We start from the raw sequence: 18,808 nt of genomic DNA on the forward strand, positions 1-18,808 counted from the left end.
ATATAAGATTTCACAAATTCGCATGCAACACTGGAACAATAAGTTGTTTTAGCTTAAAACCAACTTATGCTTTTTTTTAAAAAAAATTATAATAATGGGGGGAAAGAAAACGATCTCATTTATCTGCAAGAGGTAACTTACCTCGTTAATCTGCAAGTAAAAATAATGGTTACGGCAACTACCTCATCAATCATCCTCAGAAGCATAAACCATAAAGGTTGAGAGCAAATAAAATTTCCAAATGAGGAAATCAAATATCAGCAAAACACGAGATACAACATTAATTCTATACTTTCATTGCTTCAGTTCCTGAGTAGTATTTAATTATACATATAGAGTATGCGGTGCCACATTTGATACGAAATTATGGAACTACAACGAAAGAGGAGCAATTTTATTCCTTATTTTGTCTAGAATTAAACTATATGATCTTGGAAACTTTGAACTATATAGTTTATTGACCAAGCTGCGGTAATGGTCAATGTATAAGTCAGAAAATTATATCTTCTTTCAAATTTTCAATTCTCAATATGGAAAACTTCCTGTCATATGGATATGGTCAAGGGTCCTTTTAAGCCCATACTTGAGCATTGCTTGGTTACCCAATCTGAATCCATCTCCATATGCTGAAGAGGTATCTGACTCAATCTGGTGTTTAAAAAATTCACCAAGTTTCTTCTCAAAGTCGGACCGTTTACCCTTCTTTGTTGAAACAGAAGAGGAAGGCGATGATGAAGAAGAAGATGATGCTGAGGATGATGCACCGTCATTCCCAGTTCCAGAATAGAGCTCTGATTCCAACCACATATGAGCCAAGACTTGGCAGATTCCTTCTTCAACTTCTGGACTGAGGTTAGGATAACCTGTATAAAATCCAGAAATTTTGTCCAACTTGGCACCATGAAACAAAAATATAAACTTTCTGCATCATGTTAATGGCTGAATACCTTTAAGCCTAAGCCATGCATGCATCATCTCATGAGCTAGGATTGATCCTGTTAACAACCTATATACATAAAAGAAATTGAATTATATATGGGGAATGTCATATGCAAGCACTGTAGATTATGAAAGTAGATTGTATAAGAAGGATACCTAGGAAGGCCATACAAAACAAGAATGGCTGTCACTTCACAATGACGGATCAACCTATAAGGTTCAGTTATCATGTCTATGGCTCGGTAGCCTGCTCCAATCCTTGGCCTCCTTGAAATCTATTATTACATGAAATATATAAAAGTAATAAAATCACTATTTGATGCACAGATCTTCTATATAGCAGAATTAGATGTGAAGATTCAATTTGCAAGTGAGAAATCCCTACGGTGGTGACAGTTTGCTCTTCTGACAAGCATAGCCCTCTAGTTTCAGGTAAGTGGTGATGACCCTACATTCAATAGTGAGAAATAAAAGAACATTTCGAAGTCAAGATACTAGAAAGAACAGAAATAACAATATTCCATGAATGAAATGGAAAGTTAAACACATTGACACTTACATTCTTTTCTCCCTCCATAGCCTCATTCAGAGCTTGTCTCTCAACCAAGAGCATAGGAATTTGCTGCTCCAATTTCATATTTAAACCTTCATAAAATTCTTGTATTTCAAGGTAAAGAGGTTGGCATTCATGAGTATCCATAATTGATGAGTCTAGACACTCTAAACATAGCTTTCGACCATCATCAAGCAAAAGATATTTTGTATCCCTAGACTGCACTGATTGAAAAGGCAAGAAAACGGGACAGGGAATGGAGGGAGGAGGGGAAGGGATCCATCAGTTAGCTTCTAATTGTTAATAATAGGATGAAAAGATTTGGGAGCTAATATAACTGACCTCCATTCTTTCGCAGCTACAACAACGAGGAGTGCCATCAAGCTCATGTGATGGGCAGTATTTTTGTAGCCAGAAAGGATGAGCTCTATACTCAATGAGACCAGATGAATTAGTTGGGATCTACAAGGAAAGAACCAATAATTCTAGTTTACTGAACAATGTATCTTACTGCCATTTTTTTCTTTTTTGAAAAGGCAAACTTAAGGTTTGTTCTATGAAGCACCAATATTTCAATTTTCTTCACGTATCCGATACCAATACTATGTATCCGAGTCTTTAAAAAAATTATAAAATCCAATACAATTACATGAAACATATTAGCATTTATAATATATAAACATAAAAGAATTGTCCCTTCATAATCAAAAATGAAAATTGTCCTCGTTATAGATGATTTCAAGAAAGAAATGTGATTGACAATACTATTCCTATTTGTAATTTGTAAATAATAGGAAGTAATGTTTTATGACAATGATTTATAACTTTTTTGTTTTAGTAATCTATAAGAAGTACGTTCTTCATTAGATTTGATAACTGCAAAATCTGAGTTAATTTGATAGTCAATTTTGTCTAATAATAATTGCAATTTCTTCATTTTACTATTAATTTTAATAAAATAATGAAGAAATTAACATCTTTATAATTCTTTATTAGCAAAAGTTAAAAGAAGAAGATTTCAAGTACTTTAGAGGGAAATTGATACAAAAACTAAAAGAAAAAACCTTGAAGAAAAGTTGAAAAAAATGAACAGCTCTTTTAGCGCACGAGACAGGCCCAACGTGCGTGCTCGCTTAGCGACCAGCTTAGCACGAAGAAGGCCCACGAGAACGCCCAAGGCTGCGCTTAGTGCGCACACTGTCTTGAGCACGTGATTAAACCGCCATTCTCGCTAAGCCCAGGAGTGCGCGTTTAGTGCGAAGTCAACATGAAAAATAAGCTACCTTAGACCTATAAAAGGAGTAGGAAGCAGAAGGAAAAGACACACCAAATCTCATATCTCTCTAGTGAAGAAATCCAAAGCTTGAGCACCTCTAATAGGAGAAACACTCCTTCTCTAGTCATTCGTCCCTTATTTTCTTTTAGTCATCCAACCCCTTCTTTCATCCGCATTAGTCCCTGAAGTATAAAACCTCTCATTGCTATGAGAGACTAAACCCCCATTGTTGAGAGTCTGACATGCCAAACTCTTGTAGTGTAACTCTTTTTCATTATTTATTTAATGCAATCTTGTTATTACTCTTCTTTGTGCTTCTCTGTTTATTATGGCCCAATCATCTATATAATGTTTAGGGGGTAATGCATTGAAAGATGATTATTTTCTAAAGAATTGGAGAAGAGTATCTAAATAAAATCATTGTTAGAAATAGATTGATATTTGTTTTTCCCAATTCATGCATCTATAATCTTAATGCAGTTTATTATTTTTATCTTTGCAAAGAAATTTGGGAGAGAAGAATAAATAAGTTAGGTTTTTCATGTGGGAAACCAAAGATAGAGTGTCTTAGTAGATGTGGATGAAATCAAAAATTTCATTAGATAGAAAAAATCATTAATATTGCATTAGATGTAGTTTTGGCATGTTAGAACCTAACATTATCACATTTTGAATTCATCTTTCTGCATTTAAATCATTGTTTATTTTTCTTGTTATTTCTTTCTTTTTCTCTTCAAATTTCACACTTACAATCTCTTATTTCTTCTACTTCTAATTGCTTAAAAATTGGGTTTACATCACTTTAAGTACAACCAAAGTCCCTATGGATTCGACACTCAGACTTTCGAGTCTTTTACTACTTAAAACAAATTGGTAAACTTGCGAACAAGTTAACAATAATGTTTTATGAATTTTGATACATATCAAGATATGAATCTTACACATATTGTATCCTATATAGTTTTAGAATAATCGTATTGCTGTATTGAATACGTGTAAGGAGAAAGCTTTATCGATTGGGGAAAAAAATACCACAGAGAAGAAAACCCCCACTGGCACCAAGCAAACGCTCTAGATTTCCAGAAGGAAAAAAAAAAACCTAAAAGCTACCTCCCAATACTAAAGCCTTCCTAATTATATGTTTACCGTGGCCAACCCTACTGGGCTGCTGTAATTACAAATCCTAAAATTACATTTAAAATATTAAGATTTGAGTCTATGTGTGTATAAACCCTAAGAGGTATAGCCACATTGGGCTGGGCCCAAACATACTGGTCCAAAATATTAAAAAAAAAACTAATATCAGCTTCATGAAGGGATCACATGATGTTATAAACATGATTTGTTATAAAGATTAAACAACTGCTGAGTTCAGCAGAACTTTCTCAAGTATAGTTCTGAATTAGATCTGTCTGAGAAGCAAAAACAACTCAATATCAACAGTCTTCCTTTTAAATGCATCTTGTAGAGCTTCTAAAGCACATCAAAATTGATAGAAACCTTTGAAAGATAACAAGCACACAGAATTGACTAATAGACAACTGTAAGTGAAAAATAACTGTGAAGATACTTACAAAGTTCTTACAAACATCACATCTTGGGTGATGCTTCTCCCTATAGCATGCTTTATGGTAAGGGCGATTGCTAGACATGGAAAACTGTAAAGGGACGAATTAAGCATAATCATATTGAGATTGACCAAAAAAGATAAATAAATTGAAGACCTTCATTTATGAAGCTAAGAAAAGAATAAATTTCAACTTTTTTTTTTTTCACCAAAAGGAAGGTTTCAACTTATTGTAATTAAATTCAGTTTTGCAAATCAAGCAGCAAAAGAAAACAAGACTCTAGTCTCTAACCTCATAATCAGTGATTGGAAGATGACATGCATGGCAGCAGAAGCATTCTGGATGCCAGACACCTCCCATGCAACTTAAAAATCTTCCTTGGCCAATCTCAGTCTTGCATCCAGCACAGATTCTGCAGGCAGATTTTACAGAAAAAAGGTTAAATCTTTGTTTTTAAAAAATTAATAAAGATTCATGAAACCTTGAAAAATAAATTTCAAAGATGTCAATTATATGGATCCACAATATTGCAACAGAGGAGAGTATTTCAAATTTATTTATTAGGTGATCATAAAATAACTTCAAGCTATTCTACAGTAAGTGCTCAGGGATCACCTTAAATAAGACTAAAATAATCAAATTATGAAATGTTCATTTTAATGACTACTATTTTTTTACATTTTCATCTAATTGAAAGGTACTTAAGAACACCAAGGAAAACCAACACACACCAAGGTGTCATGCATAAAATCCCAATCCAGTATTTATCCCAGTTCAATGATTCAGACTAGAATCCCTTAAAATAAGATTGATTAGCTAGTACGAAGTCCATATCAGTTAGTTGTATAGCCTATCACTCAAATCAGCAATACTTAAATTGAAGTTTCAAAACATATTCCATTTGGAAAAAAAATTGTTTTTTTATTTTTGGCACAAGCATTACATTATTGGTCCCTTCATTTAGAACTAGTGAACTTCAACAATTTCCATAAACAGTATAAGGACTTGCTATATAGATAAAAGATGTGATCATACCCACAATTACCTGTATCCGGGGGGAAAGAGGTGAGGAAAAGATAGAATTGAAGAATCGTTGTCATATCGAGGAGGAGAACCAATTTTCAAGCTTTCTTGAATTGCCCTAGCAAGTTGCTCGTCTTCCTCAAGTTGAGCTTTAGCAAGACGTTCATCCTCTTGTTGGATTTTAGCAAGACGTTCATCTTGTTGAATTTTAGCAAGACGTTCTTCTTCTTCTTGTTGAATTTTAGCAAGACGTTCTTCTTCTTCTAGATGAACTTTAACAAGATGTTCATCTTCCTCATCATCAATTTTACAAAGTTCCTCATCTTCAGATTGAGAGTCGTAATCTAGGGTATTATGAGACAAAAAAACATGAGACCTTTTGGCTATGTTTGGTGTGGAAATAATTAATTGCTTAACACATTCACTTTCTGAACACATAAACCAATGAAACTTCAGATTTTCTCCAATGCACTCTTTTTTATATTTTTTTTAAAAGTTCTTCAATGGACTATTAACTATAATAAATATACTTTAAACACTTTGAGTTGCAACTTAAGTCAAACACCAGAATCAGAATATCCCCATAATTCTTATATATTAAATTTATATTTTAAAGTAATCTAGAAGCTAATTGAAGTAATTTAAAAATTTATTTCTTAGCTCCACTCTGATTAAGATGTAAATAAAAGACTCAACTGATAGCATCATAGCCTTTGATCAACAAAGCATGATTTTTTTTGGGGTGTTCAACAAAGCATAAAGTACTGAAACAAGAATGAAGAAGACACTGAAATAGGCATAGAAAGACAGGAAATATAGAAGAGGTGTGAGAGCTTGTAATAAATCAACGAGCATTTTGGTTAGATTAAGATCTTCGAGTTTAGGTACCTCATATGCAGTATCCAGAATCACAACAGTATTAAATGTGAGCCAAACTAACCTGGAAATGAACTTTAACTACCAAGGTACAACAAAAGCATAAATCTTACCAACAACTTTTTTCCCTTTATGATCCTCCTCTGACAGAGAAAGTGCAATTGCACGGTCAATGTCTTCTTTCTCAATATCTGTCAAATCATCCTGCATTCAGTTTATAACTATTACAAATTCAGATTATCTGCTTAAGTCTCAGAGGAAGTAGTACCTTGTTAGCTTCATGCTAATCTCAAAGCTAAATTCAGATAAAAGACTAGCTCAATGACATAGTTATGACTTGTGACAATGCTTTTAATTCTTACTAGAAAAGGAAAAACTTTGTTTACCATCGAACTATGATGATTATCCCAAATTCTGTCCTCTCCATATTTGCCATGGTATTGCCCTCGTAAAATTTTATAATCAGAGCCCTTAAGCAACTTGGTAAACCAACCCATTTCATGCAAAATTATTTACCTTCAGGTTGGCAAACCCTTGTCTGAAAATATGCCCCAGGAGTAGGTAAGGAAAATATATTCCATAATTTACATAGAAGGAAAAATGGCAGACTAATAAGAGCTTGTTAAAAAAACAAAGGCTATGCATTGAGTCCAAACTTCAAAATTCAACTGCAGCATGACCATCCTCTAGAAACTTTTAACCTGCATCAAAAACTACAATATAATACACATACGTTTCCGGGGAAAAATATGCTATGACACTAAGGAAAATAGCAATGACAGAAACAAGAATGCAACAAGAGATTGGGATTACATACATATATAGGAAGTGTATCAAATGTAAGATAAAAGCCTGAGAAAAGCAAATCTCAATCTGGATCGTTAAGATTAAAAATAATCAAAACAATATTTATTGTACATGTATGGCTGAAGGAGTGAATCTCAACTGTATAATTGAAATGGATGATTAAAGTTAAAACTAATTAAAATAATCTTCACCATCTGTATATGATTGTATGACTATTGACTGAGATTTATTCGTCTCACCTCACCTCTCACGCTCTCATTAGATATGTCCAATATAAGTTTATGTGTGTGTGGAGAGGTATTGCAGGAAAATTAAAAGTTTTTAGACTGATAGAGATTCCTACACAACTGATATGGCTTATCAGAAACTGAAAAACTTGCAATATGTGTAAGCATCTAAATGAAGAAAATATAACAACACAAAAGATGACAAGCAGATTTCATTCGTGTAAAATCTCAACGATAACATATGATTAAAGCCTCCTTCACGTACTAGCATCGACAAATCTCAAATTAAGCAAAAACATCGGATTTCTAACTGTTAGCTCAAAACTCTTCACTTCCGCAATACCCAATGAGACTGTTTGATAAATAATTCAACCATGTTAAATTGCTTCAGGAAAATAAAAAGATATAAAAAAATGAAACACCCTTCATCAAACCCACAACACATATCGATTGAAGTAGCGAAAGGAAGAAAGAAAAAGAAAAAATGGTGAGTTAGAAGAATAAAGTGGGAACTGACCAGAAAGAGATTAAGAATCTGCAGAGACAACGGAATCTGAAGAATCAGAATAAAATAAGTCATGAAAAAAACGATCATAAAGGGAATAGAGTAAAGTAATGGATATGCCCAGGTACCAAGTAGCTATTGAAACCAAAAGAAAGAAGAAAGGAAAGAGAAAGGGGGTACTTAGATTCTACGCAAAAAGGGTTAAGGAAAACAAGGCAAAAAGAGGAACACTGGAATCTTTTTAAGGTAATATTGTAATTATCAACGTTCCTTAAAAGATAGGTCGGGTTGAATCATGGGAAGTTTAGTAGGGTAGAAAATTTTCATAAGTGAGAAATATGATTATCGGAAAATTTATTTTTGGATAACATTAAAAATATGTTTGGTTAGTTTTAATATATTTGTTAGAAATTAAATATTTATATAAAATATGTAATTGAATTTTTTCATCTACTGTTAAAATTGGATTTTTGTTCTTTTTTATGAATATTTTTGTGGGAAAGTAAATTAAACTTGATCATGGAGAATTAGGATTTGTGGCAATTTTTTTATTAATTACGTAATAAACATCAAAATCATAATTTTTTACTTAAAAAATTTTAGAATAAAATCTTTCAGTCTACCAAACTTTCTCTCAGAGAGAATCGAAGAGGAGAAGAGAAGCAGTTGAATTTCAGAAAAATGTGAAGTTTTATAATTTTGGAGGAATAAAAAAGAAGTAAGATTTAGTCATGTGAAGTTGATTTTTGTTTTTTGTTGAATAATAATGTGAAGCTGTTTATTCCTAGATGTTGTAGTTGTACATTTCCATCTTACGTGAGAGATTATTCAACTATCAACTTATACCTATTGGAAAAAAAGAGTTCATCTAACTGAATTCAAATGAAAATGTAGTTGTACATTTCCATCATAACTAATAGAATATAGATAATTATCTTAAATTTTTAATACTATTATTAATATTACATTTATCATATTTAATATATCATCTTTAATTATATATATAGACAGGGTCTCAGCCCCTCTCCCCTGAATTTTATATATATATATATATATATATATATAAAAGTTAATTAGTATAAAATTATATATGCTGTTATTATAATAATAGTTAAGGTGTTGTGTTTGTTGTTTGATGGTAATGGTTAAAATGATAATTAGTATAAAGTGTATAAAATTAGTTGTGTAATTGTTGTTATTGTAATAATAGTTAAGGTGTAAAATGGTATAAAATTAATTGTATTTGTTGTTTTATTATAATGGTTAAAATGATAAATAGTATAAAGTGTATAAAATTAGTTGTTTATTATCATTTAGGCTTAAATATATTTTAATCCTTTAAATTTAAGTAATTGTTTTATAAGTCCTTAAAAAAATTATTTTTATCAGTTTCTCAAATTTTCTAAAATTTACTTTTATTTTATTTATTTTTTTTGCTAATGATATCATAATTTGTGTCGATTTTTCACCATTAGATTTTCCAATTTAATTTCTTTAAAAATGATTTATAGCGGTTTAAATCCATCAAAATATGTAAAAAAAAAAAAATCATTGCAATTCAACATCTTTGTTTTAATTTTTCTTCTTTAAAACCGCAAAAATATCTATAAAAAATCACCAATCCATACAAGTCAATATTTTGGCCATTTAATACTACTAGAAATTATTTTTAAGAAAAATAAATTATAAATATTTATTTTGATGGTTAAAAATATCACAAAATTGTGAAATCATAAATACAATAAATAAAACAAGACTAAAAGTAATTTTTTGAAAATTTTGAGAGATTCATAAAAATAATTTTGTTTTTGAAGGAAAAAACAATTACCCGAATTTAAACAATTAAAAACATATTTAAATCTATCATTTAATATAAAATTCAGTTTCAATTTTATGTGTAAAATTAGTAAAAAAAATTAAAATTATTATTTATTAAAAGTTATGCATTTAAACAATTATAAAGAAAAAAAACATTTCCAGCCTCTCCTTTGTTTCTGCATCCGTCCCTGGAAATACGTCCTTTATTTTGAAATAACTATCATTGTAGTGTAATTTATATTTTAAATCAATGTTCAATTTATAATAATAATAATAATAAAATATTTAAAAATAATATTTGAGAACAAAACAAAAACAAATTATGAAATGGCTGATGTAAGAAAAGTTATGTGAGCCATCGAGAGAGAAGGGTTAAGAAAAAAAATCTATCTAAAAACTATGTACTGATCAAATTTTATATATAAAAATTATTATTAATTTAAAAAATGACATATTTTTATATAATAATTAAATTATTTATACAAAAATTCTCACTTAAATTTAATTTTTATATAATAACAATTCAAAATCACACTTATTTCACAATGAAGTGAGTAATAAATTAAACACATGTTGCATATAATATAAGAGCAATATACAAATTTCTTATAAAATCTTTTTATCTACTCTCCTCCTAATTTATAAAGAAAATTTTAAGAAAATAAATGTATTCAAAACTTACTTTATCTAAAAAATAAAGATAAATATTTTTACCGACTTTGTAGATGTGTAAAAAAAAAATAGAATGTATTAAATATATTATTACTATAGGGCATATAGTTTATTACTAGAGTGCATTTGTATTTTATGCATTTTAGAAATTAATTTCCAAGACATATACATATTCTTAAAATTACCTTTCGGAAAGAAATTTTTAGAATGATAAAATGTTAATCGACTTTCATTGACTAGAAATTTGTGAAAGGAAGAGAGAGTGCCATCAAAGAGGTTATTTGAAGGAATTGAAATTGTGCATATTACTCAACCAAGTTAAATCTCTTAGATCGAGAGAAGCGTGTTTCAAAAATATTAAAAAATGAATAAAAAAATTATACATCTTATTTAATCAATTAAATTATATGGTTTGATTGAAAAAAAAGGTGTTTTAGAAATATTAAAAAAACAAAAAAAAACTTAAATACAATTTTAGGTCTCTTTATTCTTTTAGTCCACAATTTTTTTATCATTTTATTTTAAAATAAAAATATTTAATCCCTTTTATTTTAAATTTTTTTGTTCAGTCTTCAATTTTGACTATGTTTATTTTTTTATCATTTTAATATCGTTAGACTTGACCTTAATTTAAGATATAAAAAAAATTAAAATGTAAAAATAAGTAAAATTGATAATTGAAATACAATTATGAAATTTATAAAATAAAAAAAATAAATGTAGACTATTTTAAGATAAAATCAAAATTATGAATTTGATAAGTCATGTTTAAGGCTCATCCACTTGACAGCCCAAAATATCGCAAACGTGTCTTAAGAGTACAGAATATATAGCCCAAAATACTACATATATGATTACTCTAAGCACTGGGCTGCGCAGTCCATTTTGCATTTGGATTAGTCATAGTCCTCTGAAACCCAAGATGATTTAAGGTCTAAAACTCACTAATAATCCTAGTTTGCCAACAACCACGTGAATGGGCTGCTTACATGAAAAAAAAATATACATCCTATCTTCTTACAATATTTTTTATTTGGATATTTTTCAATTATCTTTACTTTCATATTTCAATTTGGAGGAAAGTTTTATTTTTGTGGATATCAGGGTATGACAAAAAAAATTCCCTTCCCTCTTTCTACCTAAATACATGGATTAAATATTTAAATTTAAATGATAAGTGATTATTTCAGCTTAGTCAATACTCTCAAAATTAAATTTTAAATATATAATTGTGTTAATTACTTAAGAAAAAAAATCTTATCACTCACAAAGATCTTATCTAATTCAAATAAATTTTCCTTTCTAGTGGTCTCGTGAAAAAAATAGCACATATAAGATGCAATCTCATTATATTAGATATTTTTTTTCCATTAAGAGTGGGGAATGGATGCATTATTAGTTGAACCAATATAAAAATAAAATGTAAAAAACTATTGTTGTAACTCGGGGAGCAAATAAAAAACAGAATATAAGAAAGAGATATTATCCGTTTATTATTTAAAATGTGTATACAATATAAAAATACTATGTAATAATATTTAATGGAAGTTTATTGGTATTGACTTTTAAGAATATAATAATAAATTTATATTATAAAAAATCAAATTAATAATTTAAATTACAGAGCCAGAATTAAAAATCTAATGAAACTTTAGAGACTTGCGTATTAATTTGACTTTAAATATATTAACAATTTTTTCATTATTTTATGATTTTCTCGTATAGTACGTTTCGAACTCTATGGATTTCAACTTTTTCCGCCAATGGGGAGTGGGAAACAATTTTTTTTTATGAAGAAACTAGGGTTTGGTGCTGTATGTGAGAGAGCCACGAGGCTTAATTTTAAAGCAAAAATGTATGCTTGGTTTTGGTTGCTTAACATCATAGAGTATTTTGAGGTACCTCAATTGAGGGAAATGGTTGGTTAGACCTTTACATCAGTAGGTAAGCTTAGCAAGATTTAAATAATCATTTGCACTATTATTAAAGAGATAATTAATTTTATATTTAAGTAGAATAAAGGCCACACAAGATTTAATAAGCAATATATAATATAAAAACACTACTAGAAAGTATGCATATTACATCATCTAGATAACATCGATATATATATATATATATATATATATATATATATATATATATATATATATATATATATATATATATATATATGAAAATCAATGTTGACATCGGATTTAAAAAAAATTAATCTTACCTATTGTATTCAACATCAATTTTATTTAGAAATGATGTTAGTCTCGTGCATTAACATCGATTTTATGAGATCTTATGTTGAGTCTTGCTCATTAACAATTTTTTTAAAATCGATATTGTGCTTCCCTAAATATCCAACGCTAAGTTTTGCTCATATTCGAGCTCTTGTGCTCAAACCTCACATATCGTCCAAACCTCTTGAGCCCTAGTCTCTCGTCGCCATCGTCGTCATTGTCACCTTCGTCGTCATGCTTGTCATCGCCACTGTCGTCATGCCCAAATCACTCTCAAGCCCTCGCCTCTCATCGTCGTTGTTGTCGGTTTCAGGTTCATTTTCGCTTACAGTTACAGAGGTCCCACACCAAAATGCGACTTCCTCGCGGATTGGGTCTCCCAAAACGACCATGTCATTCGCACCCTCCCAATCTATGTCGGTTTCACCTCCCTCTCCACCGTCCTCCTAAAAACTTAAGCTGAGTGATTGGTCAGTGTGGTACTCTGTATAATGATTGAACGAACATTTTTAGTATTAACAGATTGACAAGTGTACCAATTGTCTAAGTAGTAAAACCTCGGAAGTCTGAGTGTTGAATTCCACAGGAATTTTGTGTTGCACTTGTGTTGGGATAACTTTCAATTTGCAAGAAAAATATTGGAGTAGTAGTAAAAACAAGAGAATTAAAACAAAATAATTAAGAGAAAGATTTCAATGAGATGCGAATGTCAATACCTGACATGCTTAACTTGCCTAAGATGTATGAATTTATGATGTTTCTCTATCAATGTAATCGGACATGTTCTACCCACATCTATCCATTTACCTGTCCCTGATGCCTCACAATGACAAACCTATTTTATTTACCTATCTTTCAAATGCCTTTGCAAAGACTCGATAAATAAAATGCATGAAGACTAGATTCTAGATGTTTGCTAAATACATGGGCATAAAGTCACCATTCTATGCCTAGCAATGATTACCTTATTATTTCTTCCCTTATTTGTTCTATTAGGAGTTACTCTCTCTCTCGAGCAACTAATCCCTAAAATTGATGTATGCATCTTTTCCTTAGATCTTATTAAAGGTTACCCTCTCTTGAGCAACTAACCTCCAAAAGAAAATAAAGATAAAAATGCAAGATAAAGTAGAGAAGAAAATAGAATAAAAAAACCTAAGAGGAATCCTCTTTGCATTGATAAATCTTGAAATACACCATACATCGTTGACTTTTTAGGCCTGTCAGACCCTAACTAGGGGATAGCCACTCGTGACCATGAGGGCTTTACAACTAGGGGATGAAAGAAAGAATAAGAATGACAAAAGAATGGGGAGAGAAAGAGTTCTCATGCTTTGAATAATGGTAAGAGTGCTCTGAGACTCAGTGTGTCTTTCTCCTTGACCTGATTCTCTATTTATAGTTGTTGGAGTGGACTTGGGCTTGATGCAAAAAATCTTCCTTGTTTATCTTTTTTTTATATCTGTTGGATCTTTTAATCTTTTCTTTTCATATCTGCAAGCCATAGATAAGAAAATAACCGAAATATCTTTAGGCCAGAGATAAGAAAATTATCAATTCATATCTAAGTCAATAATAACTGCTAGAAATTTATCAAATCATATCATTTAAGCCAAAAATAATTGCTAAATAATTATCTTTAAGTCATAGATAAGAAAATTATCAATTCATATCATTTAAGCCCAAAATAACTGCTAAAGAATTATTTTTAAAGATATTTTCAATATATTTTTATTATCAAAATAACTCATATTTAACCGTTATCATTTAGTTTTTGGGATTTTTATTTTTGGGGTTTACCTTTCTATTATTACCTTACTTGAATTTCAAGTCTATAATTTCTAATTTGTGTTCCTTTTCCAGTTTTTTGTCTGGGTATAATCTTCATTTTCTTTTGTGGATTTTTAAAATGCTACTTCACATTTATATCACAGATATGCATGTCCGTGGTGAGAGCCCTATGACTGATGCCTTGCAATTGGTAAGGTTTGCCGCTTGTTTCTACATTTTCTTGTGTGCTAGTGAACTAGTATTTGTGTGTATGTTCTCCTCAAATGCTTGGCTTGAACCTTTCATGTGGTTTCTTTATTGGCATTGAAGGCTTACATGAATTCAATGAATCCTCTATAATGTTATAGCCTATTGTTATTGCTTCCTATAGTTTAGGATACATTAAGTTTGGAAATAGTAATTGTTGCTCCCTTCTTTATTGAATAATTATTGCTTTCTTACTGGCATATTCATCAGAATGGCGCACACCACACAATAGCTCACCTGACACAATTTGGAAACAGTTTATGTATTTTATATAAATTTTATATCAAATTGCAATCATTTCACCATGAAGGTTTTTTAACTTATACCATGCAAGGGAATGAGCTAGACATACCAAAATCTTAAAGTTGTTAGGTGAAAGTGTAGAAATTAGTCTTGTCTCTTATTAGAATATATGAAGATGTCCAAAATATCTTGCTCATATGTTAGAGTATGTTAGATTGTCCTTTAGATTAGTTTTCATATTTATTCATTATCTCTTTGAACTTATTACCATATTTGGTTATCTCATGAGTTGTTTCTCCATTTAGTTAGGTTTATGATTAGTCTTGAGGTTTTAGTAACATATCATATTGTAATATGTCACAATCCAAAATAGAATATCATTCAAAGTCTCTCTTTTGTTTATTCTCTCAACTTGTTTCTCAATACCTAAAACTCCATAATTTCAACATGGTATCATAATGGTATCATCTTCTGGGTAAAAAGGATTGGTACCCTTGGTGCCTATAAATTTATAAATAAATAAATATATATATATTTTTTGTTGGGGAAAAAAACATTCCACTATTGAGTCTCCACAAATCTAAAGCTCTATTTTATTTTCATGATTCTTCCTTCAAACTAGTTGTCTCTCTCCATAATCATTTTTCTAGTCACCATTTGTGAGTTTTCCAGCCATCCTTTGCCACAATGTCATTCTAGCATCTCCTCATGGTATTTATGCTTTTTTCCAACAGCCATTTTTCGGTTTGTAAACCGGAAAATAACCAAGTTAAGTAGTTTATTACTAATTAAATTAATTTAGCAAATTTGGTCCCCCAGGTGGGAAGGTATAGTGCCTTGCGCAAACCTATAATATAAGGCCTCGGTCTAAAACTTGTAGTCTAAACATTATCACAAACATATAGTTATCACTTTCTTGATTCCTTTGCCTTGAGCAGGAAATGAAACCTCAACCTTAAGCAAATCTTGTTAACATTGGAGTTGTGTCAATACAAATTTAATCCAAACTATTTGACCGCTAAGGTCATTCAAATGAAAGTAGATGACGTGAAATGCAATGAAGCTGCTTCAAGATTTATAGCTGAAAACAAAACAGAGTTGCCACAAAAAGGCTTGGTTGGGTGATGATGATCCCTGACAGACAGAAATCTTCACAATAGGGAGTAATAAGTTAACTTTTTTTCTTATTTTAATTTTATACCTTATCTCTAATATTCTTGAAAAAATGTTTAGAACTACTAGTCCTCTTATACCGTGTTAAATTGTTAATGTATAAATCAACTGGAAGATCCACTCAATGGTTTTTCCTGCCAGTTATGTACAAATCAAGGTTAATACTATATACTAACCGGCTTTGCTCTCACAAACTTACTACTGCCTCTAGTGTGATTTGAGTGCAGAAACAAGTTTGAAATTCAACTCAAAAGCACGGATTTATTATATTAAACAGACAAAAAGAAGTTGTGAAAAATGGATTAATGTTTATAGTATTAGACTATTAGCTATGTCCTATGAATCTTAATTTTATTTATGCACACTCTAATATGTAACCTTGAGGACCTTTGAATTTTTGAAGTTCAATTCTAAACCTAGTAAAGCCAAACTTTAGATAAGCTTTATAAACTGGATTGAACTCAGTAATCAATATATTGTGATTATATGACGTTGTTTCCCTTAATACCTTTATGAACTGGAGCCATAATCTCAACAAACTTGCATTTATATTAATAGTGCTAGCACAATGAGATGCAGTCTTGTAGACAAGATATTGTAACGATAAATACATTAACAACTACTTACGTTGCACAAGGAGGCAAATGAGGGTCAGAACAACATCTTGGTTTCTCCTCTGTCACTCTAACAAAAATACAAGAAAATAAACAGTTAAGGCACATTCTTTAAAATAACATGAACTGCCATAAAATTGGTGCAACACTCTAATCATTCTTGCTTGTGAACTTCCTTATCACCTCTTTTTTTTGTCATTTGCCATGTCAATCCTCTATTAGCCTCCAAGCCAGGCTATGAAATCTCCAAGCCATGCTTCTTCACAAGTTTTATGTACCTGTACTTGAAATAAGAGAGGCATATAAAAATTTGATTAAAAATTAAATAAAATCTTTTAAAAAAATATTCCTCTCATATCGGATACTTACTCTTCTGTTTTTGGTATTGGCAATTATTTTTTCTTTACTATTATTTTTCGTTAATTATAAATTCGTTAATTTCTATATTTGCTATATCTTGTGAACTTGCTATTATTCATGTTGGAAAATGATTTTGTCTTGGCTTGCATCTTTATTTTACTGTAATTTAAACAAGTAGCCTTGTCTTGTCTTGGCTTGCATCTTAATTTAATGCAATTTAAACCCAAAAGGTTTTAGTTCGGCAACATTTATCATTGACTAGTAGTCTTTCATGTTTTCAAGATCCAAAAACAACAGAAAAAATTATGGCTTTCTTGTTTCAACATTCGGTCCTCCACAAGCCTTGTCTGGATGTGAGTTTTTCTTATAATTGTACATGGGATGTTATATATATCTTATACTTTTAATAATAAATTTTGCTTATACAAAATCATGTATGAGTTTTAAATTGTTAAGCTATTATATATAATTAATGGTTTTAGAACTGATGAAGTAGGCTCTGCATGACTTGAAATTATTTACAAGTTTAGTTTACTAGTTTTTTATACCTAAAACTAAACTGAACTGTATAAATTCAGTGACTGCTCATTAAATTCTGAGGTATAATTAAATTTCATATTGAATTTAGAGTAGTTTTCAAACTGGAGGTAAAGTGTGGCTATTTTGTTATGCATTAGATGCTGGCCATAGTCTCAGGGGCTATCAAGAAATGGTTGGAAGAAAGCACTATAGTTTGTTTACTTGGAAAAAAAATCATTTAAGTTTCATTTACTTGAAAAAGTCTTAAGGGAAATAATTATTGACTTTAATATATTAAACTTTCCATTATTTAATGTAAATTAATTTATGATTATTGTATACATGTTGCAGAGTTTTAGGGATCGAATGGGATTGGAATTGAGTGAAGTTGAAGCAATTCACAAACAACGGGCAAGATATTTTCTAGGTCTTAGAAATAGAGCATTGAATGTTAGAATAATATAACTTGCATTTTAGCAAAGTTTTGATTTGGACTATAGTTGTAAACATGATTAACACGAAACTGTTTGTAAATGTATTAATAATTCCAATATAAATATATATTGTATCATTGAAACTGCTTGGGTTTGATTTATTTTGAATTCCAGGTTGGGTTTATTGTAAAAGCAAAAAAAAAATTAAAAAAAAATTGGACAATTTACATTAATTCTGGTTAAACTAATGTAAAAACTAATTATTCAACAGCCATTGTATCTGAAATTGATGTAGAAATCTAGTATTTAACATTGGTTTTGGTCAAAATTAATATTAAACAATTACTTTTTACATTAGTTCAAAACAAAAACAATGTGAAAATACAATAAAAATATCACTACTAAGGATAAATAACATCAATTTTCTGATAACCGATGTTATTAGATAATGTTAATAAATTTTAACCAATGTTAAATGTCTTTTTTATAGCAGTGAATGGATACTAAGATTCTAACTATATATTCTAAGTATTCAAATTTTAATTACTTAATCTTTAACCTAACTTACGAATAACATATACTTAAAAAAATGTTAGAAATTAATTACCTAGTAACTCCTAATAAGATTTGTATGAATAGAAGATTCTCAACAATGACATCAATTTGATTTGAGGTCTCCCATAAGTGTTTTTTTTTTTTTTTTTTACAGAAAACAACTCATCATTTCATTAATAATCAAAGAAATAAGATCAAAAGTGTGACCGCTAACATATAATCTAAACGCTCTAATTAAGTTGTGAATGATTTGATTTGTTTGGCTCCTTATAAAACTCATCACTATGTTTGACACATTATTAGGAGAAGTTTTACGCTTGGATAAAAGACATTAAAACTCTGAATTTCAGACATGCAGCTATAGAGACCCTACACCAC

General features: G+C 30.0%; 1 protein-coding gene across 2 annotated transcripts; it reads right to left on the reverse strand.

The window, feature by feature from the left end:
• Window positions 1-273: 273 nt before the first annotated feature.
• LOC100817969 (protein DA1-related 1) lies at window positions 274-8,008 on the reverse strand. 2 transcript variants are annotated; one of them, XM_006573545.4, is made up of 13 exons: window positions 7,787-8,008; window positions 6,892-6,936; window positions 6,622-6,773; window positions 6,349-6,439; window positions 5,382-5,703; window positions 4,628-4,748; window positions 4,343-4,426; window positions 1,835-1,954; window positions 1,499-1,711; window positions 1,325-1,387; window positions 1,096-1,214; window positions 948-1,006; window positions 274-863 (listed from the first exon to the last, which is right to left on the reverse strand). In XM_006573545.4, the coding sequence occupies exons 3-13, from the start codon at window positions 6,730-6,732 to the stop codon at window positions 526-528; spliced, it is 1,641 nt and encodes a 546-aa protein (XP_006573608.1). In that variant the 5' UTR covers window positions 6,733-6,773; window positions 6,892-6,936; window positions 7,787-8,008; the 3' UTR covers window positions 274-525. The 2 variants fall into 2 exon arrangements, with proteins under 2 accessions (XP_006573608.1, XP_006573607.1); XM_006573544.4 differs by lacking the exon at window positions 6,892-6,936.
• Between the last annotated feature and the right edge of the window lie 10,800 nt (window positions 8,009-18,808).

Source organism: Glycine max, chromosome 1 (genome assembly GCF_000004515.6).
Source record: "Glycine max cultivar Williams 82 chromosome 1, Glycine_max_v4.0, whole genome shotgun sequence".
In the NCBI taxonomy this organism is placed as follows: domain Eukaryota; kingdom Viridiplantae; phylum Streptophyta; class Magnoliopsida; order Fabales; family Fabaceae; genus Glycine; species Glycine max.